The 19,583-nt window shown below is 40.0% G+C and overlaps 1 protein-coding gene across 2 annotated transcripts in view; it reads right to left on the reverse strand.

Moving 5' to 3' along the window:
• Window positions 1-18,366, reverse strand: part of Rab3c (RAB3C, member RAS oncogene family) — a 213,968-nt gene extending 195,602 nt beyond the window's left edge. The window contains exons 1-3 of one of the 2 annotated variants that reach the window (XM_060385711.1): window positions 18,256-18,366; window positions 17,813-18,024; window positions 2,030-2,257 (exon numbers count right to left, since the gene is read on the reverse strand). In XM_060385711.1, coding sequence (XP_060241694.1) covers window positions 2,030-2,257; window positions 17,813-17,830 — 246 coding nt within the window. In that variant the 5' untranslated portion in view covers window positions 17,831-18,024; window positions 18,256-18,366. Of the gene's footprint in view, window positions 1-2,029; window positions 2,258-16,991; window positions 17,182-17,812; window positions 18,025-18,255 lie in introns of those variants that run through there. The other variant, XM_060385710.1, reaches the window with a different exon arrangement.
• Between the last annotated feature and the right edge of the window lie 1,217 nt (window positions 18,367-19,583).

Here is a 19,583-nt window from a genome sequence, read left to right on the forward strand (position 1 = left end):
CTAGTGTTGTGAAGAAGGAGAAGAAAAGCTTCAAGGTGGCTGGTTTTGGAGGTATGGGTGTCTCTAGAAGCAGGCAATGGAGTTCTGAAATGAGGTATGATGTTGGTCTGTCTGTGAAAAGTGATGTACCTTGTGGAACCAGGATGAGTCTGAGAAGAAGACCTTCAGAGGCTTCACAGAGGTCATAGAAACTGGGACTCACAAGGAGGCCAGAGACTGCAGGAGGTACAACATCACCCAGAAGTGAAAGGAGAGGGAAGGAGCCAAACCTGAGTTCCCATGAACAGAGAACTAGTTACCTCTGGCCTAGAAGCAGAACTATTTTAAGAAAATAGCCACATAAGTATAACTTTTTTTATTTTTTGAAATATATAAGCTTTGTATTAAGGACAGGTAATGTTTTAACTCAATAAATGTCAGCCACTTCAATTTAGGAAACCACTAATGATCAAAAGGGCAATTTAGCATGCCATGTTAGTATATTGTCTAGATGGCTACAAGGATTGTTTTTAAATATCTCTAAAAGACAAAGAAGAAAAAGAAACTTGGTGGTGTCTGCCCAAAGAATGACTGCTCTTTCTGATGAGCACAAAGCATACTAACACGAAGATAAGAGATATTTGATTGCCAGATTAATATATTTCTCAACCCACCAAAGCCCCAGAACTTAAGGTAACATTCTTAAACTTGAATAGGAAATGTATCTACCCTAGGACAGCGACGATTGCCCGAAGCTAAAATAGAAGAGAATGAAACAGGCCCTGCACGTGAAGCAATGGACGCCATCGTTTTGTCTGCATGCACTGAGGGTGTGTGACCGAGAACTGAATGCAGGTACCCACATACAAGTTGTACCCCGAAGTGACTTCAGGAGGATGCTAAGACGAGAGCTGAACTACAGAGCTTTTACCCGAGTTCTAGTTAGTCCTAGAAGATTCCAGAGTTAGTGTAAGTCATAATCTACTGTCGGAAAGTTGCCCATGTTTCTATCTGCATCTTTGCATCTCTAAATTTTATCCCTAAAACCTTTAAGATAGTTAAAGGTCATGCAGTTTATATAAACATCACAATGTAGGTTGTTCTTTTTTTTTTTATTTTTTTGAAGTCTAAATACCACAGTCTGGGATTTGTCTGTCTTTAAGCTTTCCATATTTAACCGAAGAGGCCCCAACCCTGCAGATCAGGCCTCTACCAACATCAAATGGTACTGTCTGCAAAAGAGGCAGACGGCATCTCCTGGGAAATACTTGTTTATTGCTTCGATGAATTTGAGTGGCAGAAGCAGTCCAAGCGGACTGTCGAGGCAGGCCATCTACGAATCTACTAAGACATTTACAACGTAAATCTGTTTGCCATAGCCCAGTATCTTAGTCACTTCACCACTGCATCCCTTGGGTCTGCTACTCAAATCCATGTACTTGTTTCTCACCCTCTGGTTTTCTAAATTTACGCCAACAATTTTGTTAAGAAACCTCTGATCTTCGAGGCGCTGGGAGGGTCAGAAATCTAGCCAACTGATTTAAAAAGTTTGCGAAGAACCTTCTTTCAAGCATTTTGTTTCTTGAGCATACAAATGTGGTTTTTAGAGCAGAAACACTATGCTTGAAGTTAGGACTGGAACTTCATTGGGAAGTAGTCTTACTTTCTCCTAAGTTCTATCATCTCTTTTGCAGTGCCAGCCCTGAAAAGGCCGGATATAAATGTATCACACGTTAAGGACGTACTTTTAAATACAACCACAGAAGAACTTACGCACTTGCTCAAGGTCACTGTGATCGAGGCAGACCCCCACTCTATTTGAGTGCTCCCCTCCCCCCACGGCACCAACCACCTGAGCTTGGATTTCTTCTCCTCTAAGGACTGCTGAATAGCGTCACTCTCTGAATCACAATGTCCTACAGCAAAAAGGCTGGAAATCAAAGCTCGAGGACCCCCTGCAATCTTGACAGAGTAGAATTTTTTTTTCCTTTGTGTTCTTGTACGTCCAGCACCCTCAGCCTGAAGGTGGTCTCGGCTCAAAGTCACTTACCCAAATCTGAAGCTTGATCCTTTTTTCATTTTTGAATACAGTTTTGACTTTGAAATCAATGCCGACGGTGCTGACGAATGCAGATGTGAAGGAGTCATCTGCATAGCGGAACAGGAAAGACGTCTTGCCCACGCTACTGTTGCCGATGATCAGCAGCTTGAACATGTAGTCAAAGTTCTGGTCGGAGGAGTCTTTCTGGCCAAACCTGGAATCTTGGGCAGAGGCCATCTGTGGGGGGAACAAGCATGGATCAGTCTCCCCATTTGATATGAAGCTAGCGGCACACTCATTAATTGCCCTTGCCAGAAACAGATGTCAGAGACTCGGGAGGCAAGGAAAGAGCACTCTGCAGTCCCTCTCTGATGCTGGTATCCATGGCGATAATTCCCAGCTGGAACACAGAACAGAAAATCTTACAGCTCTTTCCAGCTGTGTTGGTGCTTGTCACTGCTCAGCATCCACAAGCAATCAAAGACACCAAAGGCAGCGTCTCTCAAGGTAACGTGAGAAGCAAAGATATGAGGAATTGCAGGGCAGGGGCCTCTGAAATATAGCAATCTCAGTTAGGGAGACTCCAAAGTGACTGAGCAAGGTTTCTCTTTAAAAAAATGTGAATTACTAGTTTTTCCTAGAAAAAAAAAAAATCTAAGCACATCTCTATTTCATCTATTACCATATCAAGTCAGCATCCCAAACATACATGTCAGTGTCCTTAACATAAAAAAAATGATAATTTATATGGTTCCAGATGTACCTCATATATATACACGAGGTGAGTACCTTATCCCTATTAAAATGAGAAAACTGGGCTTCAGAAATATGAGATAATGTCCTCAAGCTTTTACAGATGGTAAGTAATAGAGTCAGGATCCAAAAACCAGGCAGTCAGTGCCAGGGAACACATTCCTGACCTCTGACCTATTTCCTGGTAACATCACAGAAGTAAGCACAGTACTCCAGAAGGCCATGTGGGAAGCATTTCTTGAGAAGCATGGTGAAGCCTCTTGGTTTCAAGCACTGATTCTGTTACTTACCCTCTTTGCGAGCTTGGCTTTATTTATTTTCAATTTTCTTCATTGTATACATGTTTTACTGTCTGGGAGTTCTGTACATGCTTTGTGGGTTTGTTTTAACTGATAGACTACAGTTTCCCTATCGCATGAAATGAAAACGATGCAATACCTACCCAGGATGCTTGTGAAAGTAATAGAAAATATTTCTGTAAATCAGATCTGTAACTCAGTATAGAATAGAGATTGGTTTCTTGTTACGTATAAATGCCTTAAGCAGGTGCCTATCTGTCCTCATTTTCTTGATAAACTTAATATCCACCAAAGCAGTATTGTATCACTCCCTAAGTACCACTCTGCTTCAGGAGAGAAAGGAAAGAAATCCATTTGCTTCAGCACCTTTCTGATGCTATGAATTATTTGGCAATTGCTCTGCTAGTCAATGTGCTGACCACAAAGAACATATGGCAATTTAAACTATACCAAAATTAAACAGAATGTCCAAATGTAGTTTCTTAATGACACTAGCTACATTTCAAGCATATACCCCCCCAACACACACACACACACACACACACACACACACACACACACACAGCAGCCAATGCACTGGAGAGTTACATATAAAACATTGGAATCATTGCAACATGTTCTGCTGAAATTGCTAGGCTACAATCTGTTTTCCCATAAATCTGCTTAATATTTATTACATCTCCCCTTGAGAAACTATGAGTTCAGTATGTTCCTGAGGTGGAGGCTTCATCTGAAGTGGTAAGAACTTTAGTCCCAAACAGGTGATTGGGAACAGCACTCTCAGAGGAGACTAATGTAAATTCTCAAGGGACCTTGGCATTGCCACAATTGTTATGGCAAAAACAATACGTCACCCTGTGATCTCTGACTCTTATATGTATTCACATCATGATATCATCCCACATACCGCGATACAGCTACAAGACCATCCATAGAGGGCTTACATCCATAGAGGACTGAGACAATGTACTTGGTGCAATGTGCTCCCTTTCTTTATAAAGTATCCAGCACCAGGTATTTTGTTGAAACAACAAAAAATGAAATAATCCTAGGAGAAGGGACAAAAGGAGCTCCAGCAGAAGATAGAGCACCAAAAATAATAAACAGCACTTGGGCTCATCTAAGAAACCTAGGATGACGTTAATTGCCTGAAGCCAGGAGACAGAGTTGAGGAGGGACTCACATCAGAACGAGAAGAAGGACAGGAGATGAGGGAATATCTACCCCTTTTCCATACACTCATGGCCTACAGGAGAGTGCAATTATTTGTTTAAAAGTAATACAAAGAGAGTATCTGTGCGTATCACAAGAGTTAAAATTCTGATTGAACTTCACATTCCCTAAACTAATACAGACTCAAGCATTCCTTGTATAGCCATATGATCACAACAACACATCCAGAGAGCAGCGACAATATGTAGGGAGTGTTTACTAGTGTGTGAACCCAGGCCCATAAACAGGCAACATCACCTCCCCCGGTAGCTGTGCGACACGCATGCCCAGGTAATCCACACCCAGCACTGGCAGCCAAAGGTAAAGTTGGCTCACAGCCCATCAGTTTAACGAGAAGCTTCTTGAACAGTGAATGGCTTCCAACACCCTCATAGAAAGGTAATTGAGTTGTAGTTTTTGTTGTTGTTTGGTTTTTTATTTTGGTATCGTCATTCCTACAGATGAAGCCCATTCACCAATTACTAGCCTTCCGTGAGCTGCTACTCCAGCAGCTCTCACAAAGCCCTTTGATGTCTTGTCATGAACCGGTTTAAATTCTGGGATGAGGCTGGAGGATATGCAGCTAAGCCACAGTCGGAAAAGAGTTTAGTTTCCACAGGACGGCTCAGTCTCCTTCCCATACCACATTCTGCAGCCTGTAGCCGTGCGGTGGCCCACCAACAGGTCATGTGCTCCCGGGGCTGCCTTCGAAGAAAGTGTGGAGCGAGCTACCGCTATTCATAAAGGGCTGTTGATGCTACAGCTGAAGCAATGAAGGCATCATGAATGGAGAGGGTTTTAAACATAATTGTGAGGATGGAGTTGGAAACATAAGCTTTCCCTGGGAAGCACCAGCTGTAAGTCTAAGGGTTAATAAAGCGGGTGTGTTGAACCACAGTATGGAGAGACACTCAGTGTGAGGGCAGTGGCCCTGGGGGACTATGTCTATCAGAGAAAGTCTCCTGATGCAGGGATTTTTATTTTCCCTTTTATTTTCTCATTTCTTCCTTTCTTCTTTGTTTCTTCAGTTTTCCATATATATATATTTTTTTTTTTTAATTTTTTGAGATAGTCTGGTATGTTGTCTAGACTGGCTTCAGACCCTGGGCTCTGAGGTGTCTTTCTGCTTTAGCTTCCCTAGTGTGGAACTGATTAGAAAAAAAAATACTTCAATTCCATTTACTTTTAAACATTGTTTTTCTTTTTCTACTGTTTTGGATTTATATCATCCACAAAGTTCACAGATTCATGAGTGTCTGCAGCAAACACGTGCATGTTTTGTAAAAATTCAGACTAATGAAATAAATCCTGGCTCAGAAGACGAGCGAGAGACATCTTCAGTCTTGCTAAGAACGGAGACTCATTTGTTCACTCTATAGCAGCGTGGAAGGTCACTGGGGCTTTCAGCAGCTATGTGAACTTACTGACATGTCTGCATACTAAGCTGTGGTGAATATTCCAGAAACATTACGGAAGAATAGAACTGAGCCTTGAAATCATGGATAGGCAGGCAAGTCGGATTTCATGGACCAGGTATTAGTGACTCCTTCAACAGCATTACTTTTGAAGCTTAAAAAAGGAAAGACTCCTGGGGCTACAAAGGCTCTTCAGTGCAGTGCAGTGCACCAACAATGCCAGGAGTCCCATTTGTGCCATCCGCACATCTCTCAGTGTCCACCGCACACAGTAGGTCCACTGTCGTACACAGTCTGCTTCTGCTCCACTGTGAAATAACTCCACGTGCTGCGAAGCTCTTCTTGCTTTGAGTTGAAACACACCTCTCTGTAGGCTCTGCCCGAGTGATTTTGACTCAAGTCATTGTCTAAATCACTTCTCCTGGAATTAACTAAAAACCCAAGATGCTTTGCACAGCTATGAGGGATTTTTAGTTAATTGAGTCATTTGACTTAGGAAGACCCACTCTAAATCTCTGTCACTTCGGGTCAGTAGACAAATCTCTAATCTGGGCCAAACCTTCCCATGGCAGCCTACATAAAGGACAAGGGAGAAGAAAGCATTTGCTTTTTGCCTGCTTGTTCTTGAGCTTGATGGCAAGGTCATTCCTTCACTGGCGTCAGAGGTATATCTTTGGAATTCCAATGCACGCACTAGATAGCAGCCAAGACATCTACCCTTGTAGACTGAATAAGTAGTAAATTCTTGGGCTTTCCTTTGGTATATAGCTATTGCTGGGCTAGCTGGATAACAGCCTGTAAGCCACTTTAATACCATATACACATGTGTGTATGTATGCATATATGTGTGTATATGGATGAACATATATACACACACACATATTCATTCATTAAATTCATTCATTCTACCAGTTCTGTTTCTCTGGGGAATCCTGAGTAATACAAGTTAGTTCATCTTTGTCTTTGTGTAACAACAAGAATGACATTTGAGCTTCTTCCTTGCAGTAGCAGAAATTATCACTCCAATTTTGAAGATGAAGTTAAAGATGTGGAAAGGAAGGCCAAGTGAAGGCAACCATACATTTTCAGGCTTGCTTAACTTCTCAGCTTGAGTACTGGGCTGCCTGGACCAAATGTCTCCTACAAGAGTTAGCTACATACAGGCTCAGCTGGTTCATTCTAGTCTCATCATATCTGAACCTTAAATGACAAAGAATATGAAAGAGGTAAGTGAACCTCTCCTAAAAGGAACAGCTATTCCTCTGTTAAAGAGAAGCATATATTGTGCATAAATAATGTAATATACATTGAGGATGTACCCTCCATCTTACACTGAAGTGTATATTGATAAACATATCATAAATTAAAACCATAATTAGGGTGGAAAGCACATCAAATATACCAACCTTACCCAGCAAGCACAGTATATTGTGTATCAGTTGTCTACCCTCAGGATCACGTGACTTAAAGGGAGCAGGGGTGCTGATGATCAGTGTCAAAAGAGTGTCACCCCTCACATTGACATTACTAGCCCGAGAACAGGTCAAAATTCAAAACTCGAAATATACTATGTGATATGTATTTTGACAATACTGTGTCATAGTGTGGCCATGATGACCATCTGACCTGGTTATCTATAACCCATGGCATACAGCAGGGTTGTTTATTTGTTTTGAGTTTTTTTTTTTTGGTGCTAACACCCCCAATCTTGGGGTATGACTAGTCATTCCATTTGTGGTTGGCAGAGAGCAGAAGAGATGCTGAGATTCCAAGCCCCAAATTCTTTCTAAGAGCCAGGGAACTGTCCTCCTCATACACAGATTTGACAAAGGAAAATAAGGTTTAAAACAAAGAGAGCGTTTTCAAGAAATCTTGAAATTTACACTTTCTGTACATAGACTCCAATTCATAAAAGTGAAAAGGCCTTTCCACAGCAAAATGTAAAGGAAACGTCAAAAGCTTTCTTGCAGATGTGGATGAAATTTGTGTAAGCTTTCTTATCATTCCTTGGCAGCAGTATCCAATGCTGTGCTCTTAAGTACATGTTTATCTAGTTTCACATATTTTTATTCTGGGATATAAATTTAAACTTTTATAGGCTATGCTAGATTTAAAGTAAAGAGATGGACTGAAACTTCTGCAGAATTTGGATATTTGGGGTGGGACCAAGAAGCATTCATGCGTAAGAATCTCCGTCTCCACATAGTTCTTTTTATCAGTCAGAAGTGAAATCCATTGCCAGAAGCCTCCTCTCAGCAGCTGGGGCTCGCTCATGCGGTCAAGTTCTCAGGCATCTGCACAGAAGGCAACTGAATAACTTGACATTTACTCTGTGGTCTCTAGGGACAAAGAACTACGAGGTCTGCACTAGCTACTGTCTTGACCAGCCAGTCCTTCTGATGACCATGACATTTCACTATTTAACACTGGCTGTGTCGGAGAAGGCTCAGTACCTTACAGTGCCCAGCCTTTCTAGGCAAGATGATTCTGGGAAATGGTTTCTCCTTCAGTTCGCTCTGTGAAAGAGCCTTCTGTGCACTGGTGTTTTATTTTCCTGTGAGCACTATCGGAATAGTGGGAGGCGAACCTGTAAGAAGTTGTTGTCACAAGATTTTTGGTCATGCTGTGAGCCTGAGGTTGTGTTGTTTGCTGGAAAACCCTGTGTCTAATTGTGTTGTGGTTTAGCCCTAGCACACATCTTTACTCCAAGAGCTTAAAAAAAAAAATGAACCATAGGCCAAGAGGCAGAGCAAACAACCAGTTGTCAGGGAGTGAACATAGAAAAAAAAAAACCAAACAAAAAACAAAAACAGAGAATGAGAGGAAGTCAGAGGAATGGATATAGAGAGACACAAATAAAGTAGAAGGGAGTGACATTCAGCTTGCCGGGTTTTTGAGAAGACATGGGGAAGAAGGAGGTTTCCAGGTTTCCTTTTCCTTTTCCTTTCAGGAAATAGGCTGAGGAGGAAGCTCAGCCTGGTGCTGTCTCTGCCTCTCTGGGCTAGCAAGCTTTCACCCCAGCATCTCGCTCTAGAGACTTCATTGGTAAGACCTGAATGATTGAAATTTTGTTTAAAACAACAAGCAGGCATCACGTTCTCAGAGCTCGTGCAATATATCTGCTGAGACCCCCAGAAGGTTGTCTCGGCTTTTTCAGGAGTCTTTGTTTAAGTAACACTATGGTACCGTCATAGCTCATTTTTATCAGAGAGTACTAAAAGCTTATAGCCAGTGTCCAACTTGACATGACGAAGTTACACATATTTCTTATAAGAATAAGTCTTCTTTAAACCATAAGAAGCAAAACAAAACAGATACAGCCAGCACTATGAAAGGAAAACCTCTCTAAAGCCTTCTCACTGGAGGAAATAGGCCTGAATTTTAATTCTCATGTATTGTTTCCCAACAAGCTTTTGTCCTTAAGTAGATTTAAGGCATTAAACATTTCTAGCATTTTCAAACATTGAGGTGAGCCTTCTTGTTCTGGACATCTTCCCTCATTCCACCATCAATGTCCTCTGTGTTGGACATTCATCTGGGCAAGCCTAGCTGTCCACATATTTCTATGACAAAGAAACATCCAACCACCCTTGAGGAACCTGCGGTCAGTGTGCGTGCATTTCGGGATTTCAGGGTTCCACCAGCTAAAATAACTGATGAAGACATCCCGGCTTCTCATCAGAAAGCCGCCATCACTATTATCTCCATAGAGAATGAACCTATTCCTACACGCACGCTCACCTGCCCGCCTGCATCCCCTTCTCCAGTTGTCTCACAGGTGTTTATTGAATCAAGTTTTCAGAAGAATATCTATCTTTATGAGGGTGATATGAGAATCATTATTTGCCAGACAGTCCTGAATGCATCCTTTCTTTAAGATTGTTAAGGCCCATCAAGCTACGGCCACTGGCACAGAAATTGTTCATCTGTATTAGATCACGAGATTGTCAGGTTGGTAAAATCAGATAGGCATCAAGGCTACGGAGTAACTTACAAGTCACACAGGAATCTTTGATGGGTTACACTTAACCTCATGGCAATGGACAGATAAGAAGCTCTCAGCCTCTCCTCAGGTTACATTATGACTTTGGTTTTGGTATGAAAAGCTAAGGGTATGGGAGCTAAATGGCACGGTTCCTGACTTTTCTCATGGGGTCAAGCACACACAAATTACTGTTTTTTTAAGAATTCTAGTACTATACCCAATCTGACTTAGACTTGCTAGCATTTGCTAGAGGCCTGGACACCTGAGTCATTCACCCCTATGCTTTCATATAATAAAACACAGACACACACATATATGTGTAAAACATATGTATATGTGTGTGTGTATATATATATATATTTACATATGTGTATATAGTTTAATGACCTCAATAAAACTGACCTGATACTTTAAACCATTATGAGACATGTCAATATTGCATAAAACTTTCTTGGTCTGTAGAACTGAAGCGATTGAAAGAAGATATGAGTTGGCAAAGAAATTAGATTTTTGATTTTTTTTTTTTTAGAATTATAAACCTTGCTCAATTTTTGAAAAGTACCTTGAAACCCACAATTTTTATTTTAAGGCACAAAAAGTATAGCACCAGAGAAACAAGAATCAATGGAGACATAATTGAGTGGTAATATTAAAATGCAAATATCAACATTCACACCTCAAATTTATGAAGTATAGTCAAAGTGGTAGGGTTATTGTTTATATTTCTATAACTTTTTTCAATAAGTAGCTCAAATAATCACTTTTTGTTGGTTTATTTTTCTGGACAATACTACCAAAGAGTCTTACTAAACATTTAACCCTCCTCTCAGCACAAGAATGCTCATTTATCTTTTGTTGGTAACATAACATGTTTTTAGTCTAAATGGAGCCAACTGTAAACCTAAATGGAATAATACAATGTCTAAATTGAATCACTGGACTTAAATTAACAAAATACTATAGATCCCAGGAGAAAGACAAAACTTAAAGGTGAATCAGTAAAAATCATACAATGTAACAAAAAGAAAAGAAAAGAAAAATAAGCAGAATATCTGTAGTTGTTAGGTCAGTATCAGAACTATGACTTACATGTAAATGAAGCCTTAAAAGGAAAAGGAGTAGAAAGATGGTATGGGAATATATTTGATGATACAATAACTAAATATTCTCTAATTTGTTGTAATATGTAAATGCTCACATCTGAGAGGCCATTTCAACCCTCAAAATTGACAAACTACAAAGGAAAATAATAGGCATATCAAAAATAGATAGAAATATATTAAAAACAGACAAAGGAAAGCATGAATACACACACAAATGCATATCAATCTGAAGAGCAGACGATCCCACAACACAGTGGAGCCAGTAGACAATGAAGCAGCATATTGAAATTTAGCACTGGAAGGAAAAATACGAACATCAAGTCTCAAGGCAATAAAATCTCCAATTCTAAACTCGAGGTAAAATTTATCAAAAAAACAAACAAACAAAAAAAGATAAACAAAGCCTGAAAGAATGTATTGACACAGAGCTATACTATAGGTAAAGATGAAGAAAGTAGAAAGAAAATGATAAACGTCATATAGAAGTTCAAGAAGTAGGAAGCATACTAGACACAGTAAAGAGGTGGCAGGAATGTCTGTGTTAACGAAGAAAAATTACATGTTATGTTTAAAGCTAAAATGATAATAAGGGCAGGCGTAATGCGAAAGTGTATCGTAGCAAGTTCACTGTACAGCATACTGTGTGCTATACTGTGAAGTCTAGGCAGGATGTGAAGTCAGGTAGTGTGTAGGCCTTTGAATAAAGAAAAAAAATACAAAGGAATACATTTAAAAAAGAACTACAAAGAAATTAAGAAACCTAAAAATATTTAAGTAAAGTGAAGATGGGAAAAGAGCACCCGAGGAATAGAAAAACAAAGTAAGTACACAACAATAGCAAACTGACTGGTTTAAATCCAACATCAGTTATAACAATAAGTAAAATGAATCAAAATGATAATAAGAGGCAGAGATTTTCAGGCTGGACACATCGATCATAAGATTCCTATTGTAGGTGTAAAGGCCTAAGAGTTGAAAGCAGCAATGTGAAAATACATGCATAACATATAAACACCATTAAAGCAACAATGCCTTTACTAATAATAAACATCAAGAGAGTAGCATTGCCAGGGAAAAAGAAGGTTATAGGACAGAAATAAAAAGAGAAAGTCTTCAGGACATAACAATTACAATTATGTGTGTGTATTTAGTAGCAGAGGTTCAGAATACATAAAAACCGAAATTAAAACTGTAAAGGAGGGAAACAACACTGAAGATTAAAAAATCTCTTTCTCAGGAATTGATTTGACAAATATGTTCCAACTCAGTAAGGACACAGATCTTCGTGCCACTACAGATGACCAATTTGACATTTAGACACTATACAACAACAGCACACATAAAGACAAAGAATATGTTTGCATTGGATCGCATTTTGATCCTCTAAATGTTATATAAGTAAATTTTAGTGAATCATCAATACCAGTGCAAGATCTGGAAAAAATATAAACTTTGGAAATTAAATGTATTTGTACCAAAATACTCTAAGGAAATGACCAAAGAGTTAGAAATGATATACAATCAAATAATGCATTCAAAAACTTATGAGTCAGCTTATAGCTATCCTTGGAGGATGTTTTTATCACTTTAAATGCTTCTATTTACCAGTAGAAAAGAAAAATAAAAATCAGTGATGTCAATTCTATCCTAAAAAGCCAAACTTCTACTAATGTAAGTATAAGGGAACTGAGTTTTTTAAAAGCCAAACTCAATACAATACAAAAATTAGAGAAAAAGCTAAAGACAGTGGGCTGTTCTGAGCAAACATCAATAACACTGAGAACTATCCAGTAAGAGTGACAAGTAGAGCCAGGTATGGTAGGGCACACCTGTAATCCCAGCACTGGGGAAAGCAGAAGAGGCAGGCAGATCTCTGTGAGTTCAAAGCCAGCCTGGTCTACAAAATGAGTCCAGGAAAGCCAAAGGCTACCATGTCTTGAAAAATCAGAGAGAGAGAGAGAGAGAGAGAGAGAGAGAGAGAGAGAGAGAGAGAGAGACCGTGGTCTCCAATCCCAGCGTTGGAAGGCTGGGAAGAATTGCTTCAAGTTGAAGACTTGTCTGGGTTACATAGTGAGATATTGGCCACCCCTGAGGTGAAAGGTGTTACATTCCCGTGTGAGACACATCTCTTCACCTTAGTGGTTACGTCGTCAGGCCCAGCGACTCCCCAAACAATGCAAGCTATTGGCATTGTTCCCCCCTATCCATCAGAACTTGATAGTAAGACAACTATTGGTGGGGAGACACCACACTTTACTCACAGGACTTAGAGAAATCAAGCGAGTACTGATTGGAAGATTCCCCATTTGTTAGCTGTCATTATACTGGAAGATGCTCTTCAGGCCACTGGAGAAGAGAGGTTATCAATCTCACAAATTCGTGAATCTTACAAACCACATAACTGGTCTGGCAAGATATGTCTGTGAATGTGGTAACGACATGGATGTTATGGAGGCAACCAACTGCCTCTTTAAAAATTGGCTTTAAGGCTCATTCCACTGCAGGGAACTCGGGAACGGTACTGTACATCTGGCCAAGAACATCCATGTTTTGTTTTGTGCTCCTTATTTCTGAAAATGTGATACCTGAAGGACAAGTCAAAGAGAAATAGGAAAGACTGTACCCCCAATATTTGAAAGAAATCCACTGTCCACTGCACAAGAGAGATGGATGTTGGCAGAGGATGAAAATAATCAGGCATTCACGGATAATGAAATGCAGGAATGTCACAACCTCCCAGTAGCCAATGCAACAGTGATACTTAGCCACTAATTATCTATCCCTGGGTTTATGTATAACAGGGCTATATTGAACATCTACCTTACTGTTTTCACCTCGGCATCATCTTCAGTCTTAGCTGGACCTAGTTCTTTCCAGTCTGCCCCATTTTGTCAGCATGTATTTTTGTTTGAAGTTCCCTTCTAAATACAAAGGTTCTGCTTTTTTCAGATGAACATAAAACTAAGCGAAATGATAAATGTGAGAGATAAATTAGAGCACAGATGAAACTACAGGAAAAAGAAATATATATAAAGAGATAGAGCAAGATGTTCACAACAAAATGGCTTTCCCAAATATTGAGTTTTCTTTATACAATCTTATTTTATAAACATAAAAAAATGGCCAAAATATTTTTCTTTGTTCCCAACCAAATGAGTGAGTAACATTTATCAATAGGTTCCTCATCCTTTACATCACACATCTATACTTTCTAGAGAAATCAAGATAATAGAAGAAATGACATGAGGTTTTTAGACAGATCTGGTGGAATTTTAACTCTTCAATATGAGAGATGTTATTTAATCTTAATAAGCTCCAATAACCTTTTTCTTAAAGTAGGTGATGGTGATTTGCTGAATTTTACAACTTATTTATAAATATTTTGGCCTGTATATAATCATGCATATTAGGGTTTTGTGCATATATACAAGCACAATGACATCTGAATGCAAAGCCCAGTGGTTTGCACAGGCAACCACCGAGTAAACGGGTTACTTTTTAATTAGCTACTTATTAAATTTGTTCTCAAAACCTTGCTGTCAATCGTGAGCCCTACTGATATACTGAATGAGAAGACTGAAATAAATACCTCCCACATTAAAGTTTTCAGCTCACCATGCTTACCAAATGCTATCCTTGATTATTTAATTAGAGAAAAAAATATAAGCATCCAAGTCTATCATTACGTATTATCATAGTTGTCACTACAAGAAACAAGTATTGTCTTATTTTCTATCGACTTGGAGAAAAACATTTTGCAGAAAATATTAATGTATTAAAAACAACTAGAATGAACTGAGCACAAAGCTATCTACATAAGAGAATCAAATGCTTTATAATAAACACTGTATATTTTTCAAAAGAATTTTATTTCAGTAAAAAATATAATATTTGTGAAGCTAGCCAATAAACCAAAAGCTCTCTTTGTTTCACATCAGCAACTGAACTAAATACTCCAAAAAAGGAGAAAACTCTGAGATGAGGAAAATATAAAATGAGGCTTTCCTGTGACTCATCCTTTGTAAATTTAAATAAAGAAATATTTGGGGCATATGTTTAGAGTGTTGGTACAGCTAAGAAAAAAAGGAATATCCACTGTTTTTTCATGTGTTTCAACATCACATGGAATATGATTTTAGTTTAAAAATGGATTCTGAGGCAGTAATTGCTGCTAAAGAAAATCTAAATTACATTTATACTCCTAATTATTATATAATTTTAAAAATATGAAAATGAGAGAAACTCTCCTAACAATAATCCAGTAATGTGAATCAGTGTGTGTGCTTTAATTAAGTACACTTCAAACAAGTCTGAGTTCTGAAAATGCACATACTCACAATAGCTTTGAGGAAGTTATATTTTAAATTCCACAGATGTAATCCAGTGAATTAAAACACACCATATATAGAAAAGCACCTGTATCTTTAGAAAATTAATTCCATTGTACCTGATTTTTACATTAATTTGCCATTAGAGTTTTAATTGAAATACAGCTTTACAGTACCTAGTATACACGGTGGACAGACCCACAATAATTTAAAATGTGTCCTAAAGCATTAGTTCTCTGCAGTTTTGTTACATCCATTACCTTTCTGAACAGATTGAGCAACACAGGAAAATAAAATCAACATAGAATAACTTTTACTTGTCATTTGACAGAAAGATTTCAGGGTGTCAGTGGAGTCTACTTTAAATTCTATTGTACATTATTATTTTTCATTTTTTAATTCTGGAAAGCCATAAACTTAGGGGTCATAACATGATGTTAAATAAATATACCCCCCCCAAAAAAAAAGAATAACGAGCAAAGCCAAGACCATGGTCTCCAATCCCAAGGTTTGGAAGGCTGATGAAGAATTGCTTCAAGTTAAAGGCTTGTCTTGGGTTACAGAGTGAGATATTAGCAACCAGTTTTAAAGACAACTACTAATATATACTTATGATCAAATATGATTAATTCAGCTAGTTGGCTCCTAGCAACATCTCCAGCAAGGGAAATTATTTTATGATAATAATCTTGATTGCAACAGTCTTTATTGTCTTTCACACTCATTTTGCATCAGGTCTATAATAAAAAGCTAAATCACAAACAGAAATATCAGATGTTACACAAAGGGTTCACTATTCCTGGGCACAAATCAATTTTTCAATAACTCTTAAGGTAATTTGAGGTCTTCCGTTATATAATACTCCAGCAAGCAATTAAATTCTACAGTGCTTTCATTTAACAGGCCAGATAGGATTTATATAATTAAGTATCTATTTAATAAATGTACATGTAATAAATATACAATAAACTAAAGTTAAATCAAAGCCGATGCATAAAGCCCTTAATTCATGAGTAAACCACGGGAAATGTTTGAGGCTGGATGGTCAAATATTTATGTGGCTGAGTTTGCCTTCAGAGGTTGAGTTCTGAAAGGAGGCAACACACTCAAATGGAGTGGTCTCTTCTTTCCTCAACCCATTCATAAAACGCCTTTCTGTTACGCAATGGGCTCATTCCCTTGGTTAATGAACATAGCCTTATGTTTGGCATTAACCAGTCCTACACAGAAAAGAGAAACAACCGGTTTGTACTTAAAAGCATAACTTAGGTGAGTAGCTACAACATGGGTATTTTTCCTTTCTAAAGGGAGTAAACCCAAAGGATGTCATTAAAATGTGGAATCTGATAGCACAGTGAATGACCACCTCACCACAGGAATGCTGGGGAAGAGAGGGTCCTCGAAACTGATCCAGCCAGTTGAGTAGACATGGGTGAAAGGTGGCATAGCTCTGAGATGATAGCATAAATGTGTTTGCTCTTTTCCTCTAATACTGGAACCCTGATTCCTATCCTCCCCCGCCCCCCTTTTAAGAGGACTTAGGAGGCGCTGGCTCTGGCTTTCTTTCTTAATTTGTCTTTAACTAAGCTGAATTCGTTCTACCCGGTCGCGGTGGAGAACTCTCAGTTAATTCATGTGAGTGAAAAATCTCCAGTTTACACCGCTATCACTAACCTAAGGAAGCCAAGAACATCAAAGCCAGCGAGAGATTGTCTGTCCTGACTTTGTTAGCTCAGGTTTTCATCTTCCACAGTCAGCTTCCTTACGGGATCCCGGAAAGATAATGAACAACCCTATCTATCTTTCATCAAGTCTCCCGAGCGACTGGAGAAACCCTATCAGCTTCTCTGAGACCACTCTTTCTTTGTAGACCCACCTGCATGGGCGCCTCGTGCCTCATTGTAGGCAAATGTCCTTTCTCTCTTGCTAGGACAGCGCTGGTCCGGGCGCCTGGTCAAGCGTGCACAGCCCGCGCGCTCCCCGCAACACTCTGCACGCGTGGGGCTCTGTATCCTGTTCCAACATCAGCACCGGAGCTGTCCGCTCCTGACTCTGCACAGGCGTACTGGCTGTGAACCCCGTGAGCTTCTGGGAGTTGTAGTTTAATCTTTAGAGGCATCTGCGCAAATGGGAAAACCGTGAACTACAACTCCCAGAGACCCAGGAGGCTTCTCTTGGGCTTGCCCCTCCTGCTGCACAGGGCTGTGGAGCCTCCCTTCTCCTTTCCAGTTATTCGGGTTGTTATCGTTCTCAGCCTGCCTGACCATTTCCTCAAAGCGCAGCGGCGAAAACGACACCAGCTCATCCCAAACAAAAACTTTCTCTTCTCTGTGTCTCCTTGGGAAGCCAGACTGTTTCTCTCTGGCTAGGAAACGCAGCACTTTGTTCCGATTGCCAACGCAGACGGGCGTTTACCTTACCTCTATCCTGAACCCGGAAAGTTTATACATACACGTAGTGGAGTAGTTGTACAGTCTTATTCAACAATCACGCGGGAACACGACAATGGATGGCACGCATATAAGAAAAGCGCTTCATTCGCACGACTGCATTAAAATCTGCACGCAAGCAAGCGCGAACACACACACACACGCACATACACACACACACACACACACACACACACACACACACACACACACGTCCACAAAAGCCAGATTTCTAGCTAAGCCCGCCGAGGCACTTCTTTCTGTTTACCTTTCCATACAGCTCCATTGCAGCTGGAGGTTCGGAGAGCGTCGAGCAAGTCTTCCCACTACAAAGAAGATGACGGTCTGATTAAGGCGGCGGAGCACAATGGAAAGGCTTGGAGGAGTTTGCCGAGAGCAAGTGAGGGATGGGAGGGACAGCCTGTTCAGACGGGAGGCTTTCTTCTTCCAGAGGGGAGCCCAGAAGTCTTCCAGTGACAGCTGCAGAGAAAGGGCTGTGGGTCTCCTAGGAAGTGCCAGGGGCGCCAGCGCTGGGCAGCCTCCCCCCGCCCCCCCCCCCCAGCCCTCCCTGCACACACACCACCTGAGGGCCTCAGAGCTGATAGGGCACTGGGTTATTTACCCAAAACAAGTCATACAAAATGAACACATTCATCACCAGAGCCCAGGAGCGCCTTCACGGAATGAGATGGGAGACCTCGATTAACTCACCCCCGGGCCCTTTCTTAAGGCGCAGCTCTTTCCTTATACTGCAATCTCTTTCTTCCCGAACCGGTTTATAGCTTGCTTTTCAGTTGTCTGAACGGCATGTTGGTTTCATTTAAGCTCTCCTGTCAACTTCTAATACGTGTGACTTGAATACGTGTGACTTGTGCTTTTTGTCGCTGAGACAAACGTTTTCCTCTTCAGAACGCAAACTCATCCTCTTAGCCTTGGCCCTCAGGTTCCCATGAGGTCAGATTTTGGACACTAGAGGCAGAGTAAAAAGAAGCAACCTTCAAATGGTGTTCGCATTCAGTCATGCAAAGGTTAATTTGAATCAGCTTTGAACTTCATCTCGTTAGACCGACTGGCGGAAAGGACATTCTGGAACTTTAATGTGCCGGAAACAGCTCTTGGGAGTAAAAATTATCCTTCATATTCCCAGGCCCCATGCCAGAGATTCTGTCAAGAGGTCTGGGGATCCACATTTCCAACACCTTCGTCAGCAGTATTTATGCAAGTAATTCATTTGCAGTAATTATGCCATAATTCGAGAAACACTGCTTTTAAAGGATTTATATGAAAAACTTTTTTTCCAAAGAGACAAATCTCATATTTCCCCTCTAAACTCTTTGTATATGTAACAATGGTGTACTGTGCCTGATGTAGTAAAAACGCTGGTTTCTTTTCGTTTTTATTTTTCTCAGAAACCTGTCTTCTAATTTTTGATTAGTGAGAATGTCATGTGATTAATATTTTTTGTAACAACTTGAAAGATTTTAAAATCATCACCTCTTAGATGAGTAACATGATGACTAGAGAAAATTAACTAGATGAAAAACAGGGCCAGTGAGGTGGTTCAGTGTATAAAGGTGTCTGCGGCCAAGCCTAAAGACCTGAGTTCAATCCTTGCGTCCCACATATGTGCTGGATGGAGAGAACCGCTTCTAGCAAGTTATCCTGGGACTTCCATGTGTATTTTTTGGCACACCTTTGAATTCACATACACAAACCCAAAATAAGTAAGTAAATAAATAAATAATAACATGTAAGGAAAAAATTAAATTATTGTCTTAGTTACTATTGCTGTGACGAAACACCATAATGAATGAATTCTTAAAAAAGAAAGCATTTAACTGCTGGCTTTCTTCCAGTTTCACAGGATTAGTCCATGAGCATGACGGTAGAAAGCAGACAGGCCTGGTGATAGAGCAGTAGCCCAGAGCTTTAGATTGTGGTCTGCAGGCATGGGGAGGGAAGAGGCATGCCTGCCCATGGCTTTTGAAACCTCAAAGTCCACATGACAGACTTCCTCCAATAAAAACCACACATGCTTA

Source organism: Meriones unguiculatus, chromosome 6, assembly GCF_030254825.1.
Source record: "Meriones unguiculatus strain TT.TT164.6M chromosome 6, Bangor_MerUng_6.1, whole genome shotgun sequence".
NCBI classification, from domain to species: domain Eukaryota; kingdom Metazoa; phylum Chordata; class Mammalia; order Rodentia; family Muridae; genus Meriones; species Meriones unguiculatus.